The 14,125-nt window shown below is 36.8% G+C and overlaps 1 protein-coding gene and 1 pseudogene across 7 annotated transcripts in view; both read left to right on the top strand.

Annotated features, from left to right (window-relative positions):
- The window catches only part of LOC111019037 (RNA helicase family protein), a 34,983-nt gene extending 21,212 nt beyond the window's left edge, over positions 1-13,771 (top strand). For 6 of the 7 annotated variants that reach the window (XM_022295330.2, XM_088117382.1, XM_022295325.2 and 3 more), the window contains 13 exons: positions 312-363; positions 472-515; positions 619-699; positions 785-1,001; positions 1,667-2,087; positions 2,365-2,568; positions 2,843-3,003; positions 3,115-3,300; positions 3,425-3,656; positions 4,162-4,361; positions 12,663-12,797; positions 12,976-13,176; positions 13,500-13,771. In XM_022295330.2, coding sequence (XP_022151022.1) covers positions 326-363; positions 472-515; positions 619-699; positions 785-1,001; positions 1,667-2,087; positions 2,365-2,568; positions 2,843-3,003; positions 3,115-3,300; positions 3,425-3,656; positions 4,162-4,361; positions 12,663-12,797; positions 12,976-13,159 — 2,103 coding nt within the window. In that variant the 5' untranslated portion in view covers positions 312-325 and the 3' untranslated portion in view covers positions 13,160-13,176; positions 13,500-13,771. Of the gene's footprint in view, positions 1-311; positions 364-471; positions 516-618; positions 700-784; positions 1,066-1,666; positions 2,088-2,364; positions 2,569-2,842; positions 3,004-3,114; positions 3,301-3,424; positions 3,657-4,161; positions 4,362-12,662; positions 12,798-12,975; positions 13,177-13,499 lie in introns of those variants that run through there. The other variant, XM_088117384.1, reaches the window with a different exon arrangement.
- LOC148208521 (uncharacterized) lies at positions 4,377-12,656 on the top strand (annotated as a pseudogene).
- Positions 13,772-14,125: the final 354 nt, after the last annotated feature.

Here is a 14,125-nt window from a genome sequence, read left to right on the forward strand (position 1 = left end):
TAATCGCTAATTTAGAGACTATAAAGTTGACTTTTCTCTCCTCCTTAATCGCTAATTTAGAGACTATTGGCTCTAACTTTATTAGAAGTTTCAATGGAGGATCCTTAAGCTTCAAAATACTACTGTAACAATTATACAATGGATTTATGAATTTTGTACTTTGTTATGGCTCAACTTGTTAAATGTTTAATGATACACTTTGAAACTGTAGTATTGATTAGGTCTTGCAATGCATTACTAGTGAATTGTGCTGAGTGAAAGCAAGTTTTCAGTAATTAGTAACAACGGGCTTTTTTTTTTGGCTCCAACAGGAATAAAAAACACAATGGAAAGCAAGTTCTCAGCTAATGGTTGTAAGAAAAGGCATGCACTTAATAGTGTTTTTCTATTGTACTTTATTTGCTTTTGGCTGCTTAGAAATTCTCATCTCCCTGTAGTAGTTTTAGTTACTTGATTTTGGTTGTTATGCAGGAAACGAATTGAAGAACAGAGAAAGTCGCTTCCAATAGCTTCTGGTATTAACCAAAATTCTTTTGACCTTCTCAATCAAGTTGTTTTTCCCCCTCAAAATAAAAATATCTAAAACTTTATGTGTTGTCCCTTCTCTTATGTGGTTAGTTGAGAAACTTCTCGTTCAAAGGGTGCATAGTAACGATACATTGATTATTGTTGGTGATACTGGAAGTGGAAAAACGACACGTGAGATTCTATCTCATCTTTCTGAATCTTACAATAACATTTTAATACCTTGTTGTGCTTAACTATTTGTAATGATATATGATAGAGATACCGCAGTTCCTGTTTAATGCTGGATTTTGTCGAGATGGAAGAGCTATTGGGGTGACACAACCTCGGCGTGTTGCTGCTGTAACTGTAGCCAAAAGAGTTGCTGAGGAATGTGGTGTCGAGTTGGGCCAAAAGGTTGGATATTCTATCAGATTCGAGGATGAAACCTCTAGTTCCACAAGAATCAAGTACATGACCGATGGTCTACTACTGAGGTAGAGTATAGAAACACCATAAAATTCCTCGTCAAAATGCCATTTCGAAGGACACCCAAATGAGGTGCTTGTTACAATTTATTTGTCAGTAGAACTGTAGAAGTCAGTACTATTTTTTCATTTGAACCATTTTTTTCTTTCTTGTCTTTTGGTGTTTGTATGCATGCATGTATATTTTGAAGGTGATAATTGATTTTGAATTCATTTTTTTCCATTGTAATCTATCTGCAGTTGGTCATGAGTGATACATTAATGATTAATTACAGGTTTATTCTTTGAACTTTCAAAGCTGTATCTAATAGGATATTAAATAAAATGAGAATTATTAGTCACAAAATAGGAAGTTAGATACTTTTTTTAAAGCAGCTCTAAAAGTTTAGAGATTAAGGTAAAAAATCTAATAGGTATTTAAAAAACGAGACTTATTTAGAAAACAAAATAGAAAGTTAGATTTTTCTTTTTGAAGTATAGGGATCTATTAGATGCAACTCTAATAGTTTAGGGTCTAAGCTTGTAATTTTACCCGAACAAATGCATGAAGTAGATATCCTTTTTGATATTCTGTTTAACTGTGTGCGTCTTTTGAGATTTAGAGTAGTCATGGTAAATATGGATTTGGTGCAATTTTCTTACCAAGGTATCATGTTGCTTTTATACATTTCTAGGGAAGCATTGTTGGACCCTTATCTTTCCAGATACTCAGTTATCATTGTTGATGAAGCTCACGAGAGAACTGTTAATACTGATGTACTGCTAGGATTTTTGAAAAAAGTCCAGAGAGCAAGATCTAGATCTCTGAATGACTCTGTTATGAGTAACACTGAGAACATGAATGTTAATAGCATGATGTTAGAAAATGGAAATGGTGGTAAAAATGACAGTTCCTTCAAGCGATGTCAAGGAAGGAAACTACCCCCATTGAAGTTAATTATTATGTCCGCCAGCTTAGATGCACGCCTTTTCTCAGAGTACTTCGGTGGTGCGAGGGCTGTCCACGTCCAAGGGCGTCAATATCCAGTAGATATATTTTATCTTTATAAGCCTGATCCAGATTATTTAGAGGCCATTCTTATTACTATATTTCAGGTAGTTATTAAATTCTCACCTTGGATCTCCATATCCAATTGAGTTCAAGATTTCTTTTAGTTGGAATGATGTTATGGTTTTTATTAACGGTAACATGTAAAATATCTAGCCACTTTCTCATTTTATTCATGTTTTCCATGGCTATTTATTTTAAAGTTTGTTTTTAAATGTACACTAAAATCTAGTTTTATAGTTTGAACACCATTCGTCTTAATATGCTCTTAGACAAATTCATCTGACAATTTCAATATGTTACCACACATATCTTGTCAACTAGATTCATCTGGAGGAGAGTCCCGGTGATATACTTACATTTTTGACTGGGCAAGAAGAGATAGAATCTATGGAAAATCTTGTCAAGGATAAGATTCAGAAGTTACCTGAAGGAAGACGAAATTTAGTAACTATCCCTATATATTCAGCACTTCCATCAGAGCAGCAACTGCGAGTTTTTGCCCCAGCTCCACCTGGAATTCGTAAGGTATTTTAACCATATTGTATTTAGTTAACTCATTATATATATTTTCCTTTTCCATTCTTTCTCCAAGTCAGATATCATCATTTAGGTATACCTTTATTCAAAAATCCTTTTCATACTCCTGTTTTTCTTATTATCTTGTAGATTCCTTGTTTGTTTCATAGTTTACAATTGATGCTTCTTGTCTGTAATAACTACCCTTGGATACGCATAAGGTTCATTTGCTCTATTCTCTGGTTGATCTTCTAAATATTTTGCTGCCTACCCTGCTTTTTAGGTAATATTGGCAACAAATATTGCTGAGACATCCTTGACAATTCCTGGAATCAAGTATGTTATTGATCCTGGATTGGTAAAAGCACGCACCTATGATCCAAGCAAAGGAATGGAATCATTGATTATTATTCCAACCTCGAAAGAGCAGGCACTACAAAGGAGGTAGCATGCTGGATTAAGCATGAGTTCTATTATGAAATTGTGTTTAGGCTATATAAATCTAGCTAAAAGGATTTTAGTGAGTGTTCTATTATTAATATTCTTGTGCTTTAGTGGACGTGCAGGCCGTGAAGGACCTGGAAAATGCTTTCGTCTGTATCCAGAGATTACGTTTGATAAACTTGAGGATTCAACAAAGCCAGAGATTAAGAGATGCAACCTTTCCAATGTCATTTTGCAATTGAAGGCTTTAGGCGTTGATGATATCATAGGATTTGATTTCTTAGAGAAACCACCAAGGTGAAATACTTTTCAGGAGTTTATTGCTTTGAATATAAAATTTATATTTAGCAAGTTGTATGGTTTGTCTTTTCATGTGTGACTGAAAAGATGGGAAAGTGTGCTTGACTCTTAATTTCAACAGGCAGGCTATTATCAGGTCATTGGAGCAATTGCTTCTACTGAGGGCTTTAACAGATGACGGGAAACTATCCAATCCAATAGGACATCAAATGGCTCGCCTTCCTTTAGATCCAATGTACTCCAAAGCTTTGATTGTTGCCGGCCAGTTCAATTGCTTGGAAGAAATGTTGATAACTGTGTCAATGCTCTCTGTGGAATCCATTTTTTACAGCCCTCGGGAGAAGTTAGAAGAGGTCAGTCTTCACTTCAATACAAACCATGTTGTTGTGAGGCCACCGATTGTTAATATCTACTCTAGAAGGGGTATAGGGGGAAGTTCACAGCCAAATTAGTTAGCGGTAGAGAGGGGACTTCCCACCCAAGTTAGTTAGGCTGCTGGTACGGTTGTTTGTAGGGGTGGGGATTGTATTGGTGAGGTGTCCTCGGGATTAGGTCAAGGTTTTGTTTGGATAGTGTTAGGGAATATTTCCGAGAGTTTCCATCTCTCTCAAATATGCTGGTTGTTGCTTTGTATGCCTAAGGGCTTGTTCTTTTAATACCAAAAATCATAAGGTGATACCTTACAGTTGTTTCTTGTCCTTTTCTGTTGGTAGATTTTGTTACGCTATCATTAAAGTTATAGTGTGCAACTATTTTCTTGCTAATAACTTATAAGAGGTGATAATTAGCCCATTTATGAAGTCTTATTTAGCCTTTAATTTATCTTTATGGAGTTATATAGATTTCTTCTGTTTTCAGGCAAGAGCTAAAATGAAATGTTTTTCAAGTCCGGAAGGGGATCACCTCACTCTAATCAATGTATATCGATCTGCTGAAGAATTTCTGAGTAAGAAAACATTGACATTCAGCAAAGAAAAAGTTGAGAAAAGTTTGAGAAAGTGGTGCAAGGAAAATTTTATAAACAGTCGATCTTTGAGACACGCACGTGACGTTCACAGGTTAGCAATGCAATTTCTCGGTTTTATGTTCCTGCTTCCCATTGACGAGCTCTCTCATAGATAATTGCGACCTCTCTAACCGGACCACATTCTGCATGGTCTAAATTTGTGTTTAAATTCTATTTTAGTCTCTTAATTTTCAAATCTTTTATTTTAGCCTTAGAACTTTGGATAGAAAACCATTTTAGTCTTTGCTATTAATTTTAGAACTGGATAGTGCACATCTTTTGTTTATCTATTAGATTAATAGATATTTACATGGACATGTTTGAAGCTACATGTAATGGGTTATGTATCGAGTTTTAGACCACCACCACCCTCACCTCCCCCCTCCCACTATATTGGATCCATCCTCTTTCCTTCACTTGACTGTTCCATGGCTCCAAGCCCATGGTCTCTGCATCATGCTGATCCCATCTACTGCAAAGAAGACAAAGCCTACTAAGAGCCAGGCCAAAGGAATACGTAAACTTGCTGGTTTTTATTAACCTATCAATTATGATAAACCTTCTCCTCTTCCCACACTTGGAGGGCCATCCTCATCCATATGTTAATTATCTCATGGAATGTCAGGGGTTTGGGGGCTTGGTAGAAACGTGCCCTCATTAAATATTTCATCCTTCAACACAATCCCACGATTGTTATCCTTCAAGAAACAAAATTGGCCTCGGTTTACAGGTTTCTCATAAAATCTTAGTGGAGTGCATGAGATATCAGCTGGACGGCCTTAGAAGCGGATGGATCAGCTAGAGGCATCATCATCATGTGGAATGAGCCTACTTTCGATGTCAGGATATCATTATGGGTCTCTACACCATTCTTTAAAAATCACTCCTGCTGGTGGTTTTACATTTTGGTTGACAGGGATATATGGTCCATCTATAGCTTGTGATAGACCAGTTTTTTGGCCGGAATTATAAGATCTCCAACATCTCTGCTTAGACAACTGGCTTTTGGAGGTGACTTCAACGTTTCTCTTTGGTCCCATGAGAAATCTAGAGGTGGCAGACCAACCAGAAGGATGCAACGATTCAATGCTTTTATTGAGGGGGCTGCCTATCTGTTGGATATCCCCCTCCAAAATGGTCTTTATATATGGTCCAGCTTTCGTGAGGGCCCCATCCCATAGACTCATTGACAGATTTTTTTACTACAGACACTGTCTATGAAAAATTCAGTAACTTATTGGTTAGATGACTCAACAGGCCTACATCCGACCACTACCCCATTTTGCTTTCTTTCGGATCCGAAAAATGGGGTCCCTCTCCATTCAGATTTGAAAATATGTGGTTGAGCTACACCACATTCACCCCACTCATTGAATATTGGTGGAAAAATACACCAATCAGGGGTTGGCTAGGTCATGGTTTCATACAAAAATTAAAGGCTCTCAAACCAATCATCAAAGCCTGGAATAAAGACATTCGGATGTATAAAAGTACAACGGATTCAGCTACAAACCGAACTGTCCATTATTGATAATATGGAAGAATCAGGGCCACTACATGAGGTCCATCGTACTTGGACAACATCCATCAAGACAACTTTTGTCATTGGCAGGAAGGGAAGAATTGTATTGGAGACAAGTGCAAATCTAAATGGATCACAGAGGGAGACACCAACTCCAGATTCTTCCATAGAATTGTGGCCACTAGAAAAAGGAAGAACACTATTTGGGAGATCTTATCCAAACACGGTAATAGCTTATTTGCAGAATTAGACATTGTTAATGAGTTTATTTCCTTTGATGAACAGCTCTACACAAAAAAAGATGGCTCTAGATCTCTTCCCCCCAATCTATCATGGGACCCTATTGATCACATAACCCACTATAGTCTAGAAACCCCTATTCACCAAACAGGAAGTATGGTTAGCTGTTTGTGATCTTGGCACTAATAGGTCTCTAGACCCCGACAAATTCACAGCAGAATTCTTTAAAAAATCTTGGAACATTCTTAAGCAAGATATTATGAGGGTGTTCCAGGACTTTTTTAGGAATGGAGTCATCAACGCTAGCCTCAACAAAACTTATATTTGTCTCATTCCAAAGCGAGTGGATGCCCGTACCGTGGGAGACTACTGACCGATTAACCTCACTACTTGTTTATATAAAATTATGGCAAGAGTTCTCTCATCTAGACTTTAAAAAAATCCTACCATACACTATCTCAGAACAACAATCAGCCTTTGTTGAAGGTCGTCAAGTCCTTGGCCTCACTTATAGCCAATGAGATTATCGATGAATGGAAATAGAAAAGGAAGAAAGGGGTTGTGATCAAGTTGGACATTGAAAAAACATTTGACAAAGTAGATTGAGATTTCCTTGATATTCTTTGTGCCAAAGGTTTTGGTAGAATATGGGGGAAATGGATTAGAGGTTGCATCTCATCCACAAACTATTCTATCATCATCAACGGGAGGCCTAGAGGTAAAATTATAGCCTCTTGAGGGCTTAGACAAGGGATCCACTCACCCTTCCTATTCATCATGGTAGTAGATTCCCTTAGCCACCTTTTGACACAAGCACCAACCACAAACGTTATCAAAGGGGTTGAATTGGGACAAGATTCATTGCATATACATCATCTCCAATTTGCCGATGACACCATCCTCTTCTCCATTGACGACGATGAATCTATTCAAAATCTTTTCACCATTATAAAGGAGTTCGAAGAGGCATCGGGTCTTAACATTAACCTGAACAAATTTGAGATTATTGGTGTCGATATGGAGGAGGATCGCTTGACTGACGTTGCTACAACCTTTGGTTGCAAGATTGGTAGGTGGCCAAACACATACCTTGGTCTTCCTTTAAATGCTAATCCAAATGCAGCAGCTTTTTGGGCCCCTGTTCTTGAGAAAATTGAGAGAAGACTACAATCATGGCAACGCACCTATATTTCAAAAGGAGGTAGGCACACTGCACACTTTCATCCAAGCCACATTATTAAACCTCTCCATTTACTACATCTCTTTATTTGCCATGCCAAACAAGGTTGCTTTAGCAATCAAGAAACTTTTCAGGAATTACCTTTGGAGGGGCAGCTCTGAGTCTTCATCATCACACACAGTGATTTAAAAAGCGCGCCTAGGCGCTAAGCGCACTTGCTGCGCCTTGCCTTGAAAAGGCGAGGCGATCTGAATGAGGCGCGCGAAAAGCGCGCGCCTCATATGAAATGTCAAAGCCCATGAAGCGCCCGCTTCATGGGCTTTTGTTTAAAAAAAAAATTTAATCAACAGACCCTAAACGCAAGGGTTTTTGCGTTTAGGGTTTGTTTTTTTTAAACAAAATTGAAACTGCTGCACCGCACCCCACGTCTATTTGACTTTTGAGATTTTTTTTTTTAATAATGAAAGAATCTCAACAGATTTATTTCTTTCTCCCACGTCATTATCATCTTAACCTTTTCCTATTCGTATTCCTTCCCATGCACGAAAAAAGTTCAACGGTCACAATTTTTTCGTATTCCTTCATCTTTTCCCATTCAATTTTGACTCTCTCTCTCCATTTCTCTAGTCTTTTAAATTTCCACAATTGGACTCTCTCCATCTATCCCTCTTTGTTTCAACTTTCATCTTTTGTAAGCGATCGTGACTCTCAGCATCTCTCCCTCTTTGTTTCATCGTTTGTAAGCAGTAACAGTAAGCTCTCTTTTTCTCTGTTTCTATTCCTATCTCTCTGTATTTCTGATTTTTTTCTTCTCCAACAGAAGTACAGAACAGTCATCTCTTTCCCTCTAGGTTCTATATTTCTATTTTGATTTCTTAATTCTTCAACAGTCCAACTTTACAACATATTATATTGATCCGAGTCCTCAACCAAGCAACTTTATCTCCTCTTCAAATTTACTTGGACTGTGGACAGTAAGCTCTCTCTCTTTCTCTCTTTTTTTTTTTTGTCTCATTTTCTTTCCCTAAAACAGCACTAGAATTTCATTTATTTATAACTATCGATTAAAATTTAGGATGTCTAACGAAGGCTCAAGAAAAGATCCGGCATGGAAGTATGCTACTTTGGCAAATCCCCATGATATGACTACATTTATTTGTAGTTTTTGTTCAAAAATAACAAAAGGAGGCGTTTATAGGGTGAAACAACATCTTGTTGGAGGTTATAGAAATACAACATCATGCAAGAAATGTCCGGACCATGTGAAGGAAGAAATTAAGGAGCACATGTCCAAAAAAAAGGAGATCAAAGAACAAAGAAATCTTATCCCTGATATTGATAACGAAGATTTCGGTATGGATGAGGATGAGGATGATTTGGTCCTAACTAGTTCGAGTAAGAGACCTTATAGTCAAAGGCCAAATTTAGACCCTAAGAAGCCAAGACAAAAGGGTCCGATTGATGCATTTTTTACTCCTAATCCAGAGTCAGTAGTTCTGAATTGAAAAAATGAGAAAGGCAAACAAACGACACTTAATGAAGCTTACAAAAAGGAAATGAGGGAGCGCACAGTACAAAGAAATAAAGAATAGCGCGGTGGTTTTATGATTCCGGTATTCCTTTGAATGCTTGCAATTATGAAAGCTTTGCGCCTATGGTTGAAGCAATAGGACAATTCGGCCCTGGACTAAAAATACCATCTTATTATGAGTTTAGAGTGCCATTGTTCAAAAAAGAGTCAGAAGCAACACATGAATTGATGAAGAGTCACAAGGAAGAGTGGGCCAAGGTTGGATGTACTATCATGGCCGATGGATGGACCGATAGGAGAGAGAGGACATTAATTAACTTTTTAGTTAATAGTCCTAAAGGTACAATGTTTATTGAGTCCATTGATGCTTCATCTTATGTCAAGAATGGAAAGAAAATGTTAGAGTTACTCGATGATTTTATCGAGCGCATTGGAGAAGCCAATGTTGCACACGTCGTTACTGATAGTGCTTCAGCAAATGTAATGGTGGGTAAGAAATCAAATTCTTGCTCCTCTTCGAATTAGTATTATGTTAAGTTAAACATTTCAAGTAGGCTAACTAATATAATATATTATCTTCTTATTTTATTTTGTTACTAGGGAGATTATTATAAGCAAAACGACCAAATTTATTTTGGTCACCATGTGCTGCTCATTGCTTGGACTTGATGTTGGAGGACATATTCAAGATCCCAAATATCCGTAGCACATTGAAAAGAGGCATGGAGATCAATAATTTCATTTATGTTCACCCAGGATTGTTAAATATGATGAGGCAATTTACGAATCAGAAGGAGGTAGTTAGGCCAGCTAAGACTCGATTTGCCACAGCTTGCATAACATTATCAAGCATACATCGTCAGAAGAATAACTTGAGGAAGATGTTTACTTCTGATGAATGGAAAAATAGCAAATGGAGCAAGGAACAACAAGGCAAGCGAGTTATTCAGACAATATTGATGGCATCATTCTGGAATACAATTGTATTTGCTCTTAAAGTATCAGGCCTTTTAGTTCGAGTGCTTAGATTGGTGGATGGTGAGAAGAAGCCTCCTATGGGATATATTTATGAGGCCATGGATAGAGCTAAGGAGGTCATTGCTAAATCTTTTAATGGTAAGGAAGACAAGTACAAGGACGTTTTTCAAATCATCGATCAGAGATGGGATCTTCAGTTGCACCGTCCTTTGCATGCAGCAGGATATTATTTAAATCCAGAATTCTTCTATTCAAATCCGAACATTACAGAAGATGATGAAGTTGTTAATGGGATGTATGCATGTGTCACAAGAATGGTCCCTTCTCCAGAAATACAAGACAAGATAATTCAGGAGTTGACCAAGTACAAGAACGCTGAAGGGATATTCGGACAACCCATGGCGGTTAGACAAAGAAATAAAAGATCTCCAGGTAATATTTAATGGTACTAATTTATGATGTTTGGTTCATTACTCGGTTGAAAGTTATTAACATAGTTTAGTTCAATACTTCAATTTAATAGTGGAATGGTGGGATGATTTTGGAGTATCAACTCCAAACTTGAGGAAGTTTGCTATGAGAATTCTAGGTCTTACTTGTAGTGCATCTAGATGTGAACGAAATTGGAGTGTTTTTGAACAGGTTAGTTCTTTATGACACTGAGAAATATGTTTTTAACTTCTTGATTAGAAACTTAGAAGTATTGTTATAGAACATTTTTCTTTTATACTTTGCAGCTTCATAGTAAAAGAAGGAATAAACTTGCACAACGTTGTCTAAATGATTTGGTTTTCATAAAGTATAATAGAGCATTGAAACGACGGCATAACATGCGGAACACAGTCGACCCTATCTCTTTAAAGGATATCGATGATAGTAATGAGTGGTTGACAGGGAGAATGGATAGTGATTCTGAAGAGGATAATGATCTTGTCTTTGGTGATGACTCCTTAACATGGGGTGATGTTTCGAGAGCTGCTGGAGCATAAGAACCTGCCTATCATTCTAGAGCAAGTACGTCAAGGTCAAGAAGTAGGACTACGACTGGAGCTTCAAGTGCTTCTCAATCCACACGACCCACACCCATACAATTGATTGATGATGAAGATTACACCGAGGAGGAAGATGCTGATGGCTACAAGTCTAATGATGAAGAGAATAAAAATGATGAAATTGAAGGACTATTTAGTGATGATGAGTTTGATCTTTAGATTTTCATTTTGAACTATCATACTTATACTAGTTTAGGATCATTTTCATGTTTTTGTGGACAATTGATTCTTTATGCTAAGATCTTTGATGTTTTCTAATCTTGTTTGGTTTTTATATGTTTTATATGTGTATATATATTTTTTTATTTGTTTTTATATATAGTGCGCCTCGCCTAGAAAAGCCCGCTCTTTTTTTTGTGCCTCGCGCTTAAGTTCCAGAGGTCTATTGAGCTTTTGTGCGCCTCGAGCTTTTTAAATCATTGATCACACCTTGTCAAATGGGATAATCTTCGCCTGCCTATGGAGCAAGGTAGTCTCGGTCTACATAGGATGAGAGACAAAAATAGAGCTTTACTTGCAAAATGGATTTGGTGATACCAAGGGGAAAAAACAGCTATGTGGAGATGAGTTATTGAGGCTGAATACTTCCGAATCCTTTAGTGCCAAACTTGGATCCAAATCCATCATGCATGTGGCCCATGGAAGAATATTTATAAGCATCGGCATCTCATACATGATCGTACAACTTCTCAAGTTAGAAATGGGGCTTCTACATCTTTTTGGTCTGATTCTGGGGCTTCTACATCTTTTTGTCGGATGCTTGGCTGCTCGGTTCCCCCTTGTCGACAATCTTCCCTCAACTCCACTCTGTTTCTCTTAGAAAAACAGCATCTGTGAAGGACATATGGAACAATGAACTTGGCTTTTGGGACTTGTGTTTCAGGAGACATCTCAAGGATGGCAAAATTGATGAATAGGTTATTCTCTCCAACCAGCTTTCTAATGTTCGAGAGAAGACTCTTGGTTATGGTCCCTAGACAGCAAGGTTATTCTCCATCAAGTCCCTCCTCGTTGACTTGGTCAGAAAGGAATACCTCATCCCTTCCCCCCTTGGAAAAGCTATATGGTGTGAAATCTACCCAAAAAAGATTAAATTCTTTATATGGGAGCTTTCTCGTAAGGCCATCAGGATAGATTACACCGGAAGCTCCCCAATTTTGCCATTTCTCCCCAGTGGTGCATCCTTTGTAAAAGAGATGGAGAATCATAGTCTCACCTCTTCCTCACGTGCCCCCTTGCAACGTTGTTCTGGAATGAGATTTTACTAGCTTTCAATTGGAAAGTGGCTCTTCCGATTGATATCATAGATTTACTCTAATATGTTCTTGTGGGCCATCCTTTCAAGAAAGAGGAGGCGATCTGGAAACACATTCTTTGAACCTTTTTTTGGACAGTTTGGAATGAAAGAAACCATAGACTCTTCACAGAAAAAGAGCTCTCTTTCACTAGACTATTTGACAATATCATTTTTCTTGTTATATCTTGGTGTAAAGCATCTCCACTTTTTTACTCTTATGATATGATTTCTCTTTTGACCAATTGGAGAAGTTTCATGTAACTCTTTTGGTTTTGGGGCTTTTCACACTCCCTCTTGTAATTTCACGTAGTAATGAAATTGTTTCTTAACAAAAAAAAAAAAGAGAAGTTTTCATCTAAATTCTATTTTTTGTTAAATGGTCAATAAAATTTAACAGGAAGGATGAAAATAATTTTTTTTTTGCAAATTTGAGAGATTAAACGAGAATGGCAGAACCAGATGAGGAATTGAAGTATAACTTTTGAGATTTTACAACTGTAATTTCTTTTTTCCAGCAAGCATTTATAAACTTTTGAAGTTTCTTTTATTGCAGTCAAATTAGGGGGCATGTTGAACAAATGAGTCTTCCTCTTCAGTCTTGTGGAGAGGACATGCTTCAGTTCCGCAGATGTCTGGCTGCTTCTTTTTTTCTCAATGCAGCAACAAAGCAGCCCGATGGAACGTATAGGTATCGATCCTATCTTATACTTTGTATCGATTTCGTAATTATGCTGTTTGTAGCTTAGACTTTTAGATTGCTCAAGAATAATTGAATAGACCGTTTTATGTTGTAGGCATGATATGTTCTTCATGTGGTTCTAGTTTCTTTAAGCCTTAATATATCACACACTTGACTGAAAATGCAGGGATTGTGCAAGCGGTGAGGCAGTACAGATTCACCCTTCTTCAGTGTTATTTCGCAAAAAACCAGATTGTGTAATTTTCAACGAATTCATTCAAACTAATCATAAGTACATCCGCAACCTTACTAGAATCGATCGACTTTGGCTGACTGAACTGGCTCCTCATTGTTATGCGTTGCCGAATTAATCAATGTACTCGAACAGGTATTGAACTACATCTTGTGATTATTTTTGCAGAATGGTTCTAGAGTAATTGGGAAAAGAAAATGTACTTGGGGAGAGATTAAAGATAATTGTTAAGCTAAAAACAGTGATAAATCACCTTTCAATTGCTTCCCACAAAATACTTCTTAGTACAGTCTGCAAGTCTTGCTAAATATTTCTCATATGCCATGTCTCTTTTTTATTGTCTTGCATAACTTATTATATGTGAAATTTGCAGTTTTAAGATTGTAGCCGCAGTTATCTTTTAGTATGATTCTGTAGATGTTGGGTATAATTCTTGACTGGTAAATCACTGATTTCAGGAACTTTGTCCACAGCCAGTGAGTGTTAATTTAAAATTTTGAAGCATTAGCCAGCCATGGGAATGACAACGAAGCCCTCATGGACCTTTTTTTTTTTCTTTTTTTTCTTCCCCCTTTTCGCCATTTTTTTGGATCGGGATCGGGATTGGTATCGGAATCAGAGTAGGGTTAGTTCAGAAAATTTCCCCATGGGGTTGAGTTGTCATATTTGTAGGACAATTATGTTGTATTTATAATTATATTGGTTTTATAAATATAAATTAATTGGTCAATCTTATCCTCGCTCAACTTTTTTTAATACATTTCTAAAAAAGTGAGCATGAGTAATAGAAATATCACAAAATAACAACTTAAAAGGTCAATGTGGTATGTAATTTAGATTTTGTTTCTTATTTTTTGATTCAGCGATTACAGATTTGCTCAATCTAAAACTGTAGAATTCATTCAAAAAGAAACTTTGATAAATATACTATTTTATATTATAAATTTATTTAATTTTTTGTTAAAATTAAAACAGGATATATATTATATAATATAGTACAATAATAAGTCTACAAAATTTATAATATATTAATTAATTACTATTATTTTAAATTAAACTTAATTGGTAACTGCATTGAATTGAT

Source organism: Momordica charantia, assembly GCF_013281855.1.
Source record: "Momordica charantia cultivar OHB3-1 chromosome 10 unlocalized genomic scaffold, Mcharantia_2.0 BLBB01000010.1, whole genome shotgun sequence".
In the NCBI taxonomy this organism is placed as follows: domain Eukaryota; kingdom Viridiplantae; phylum Streptophyta; class Magnoliopsida; order Cucurbitales; family Cucurbitaceae; genus Momordica; species Momordica charantia.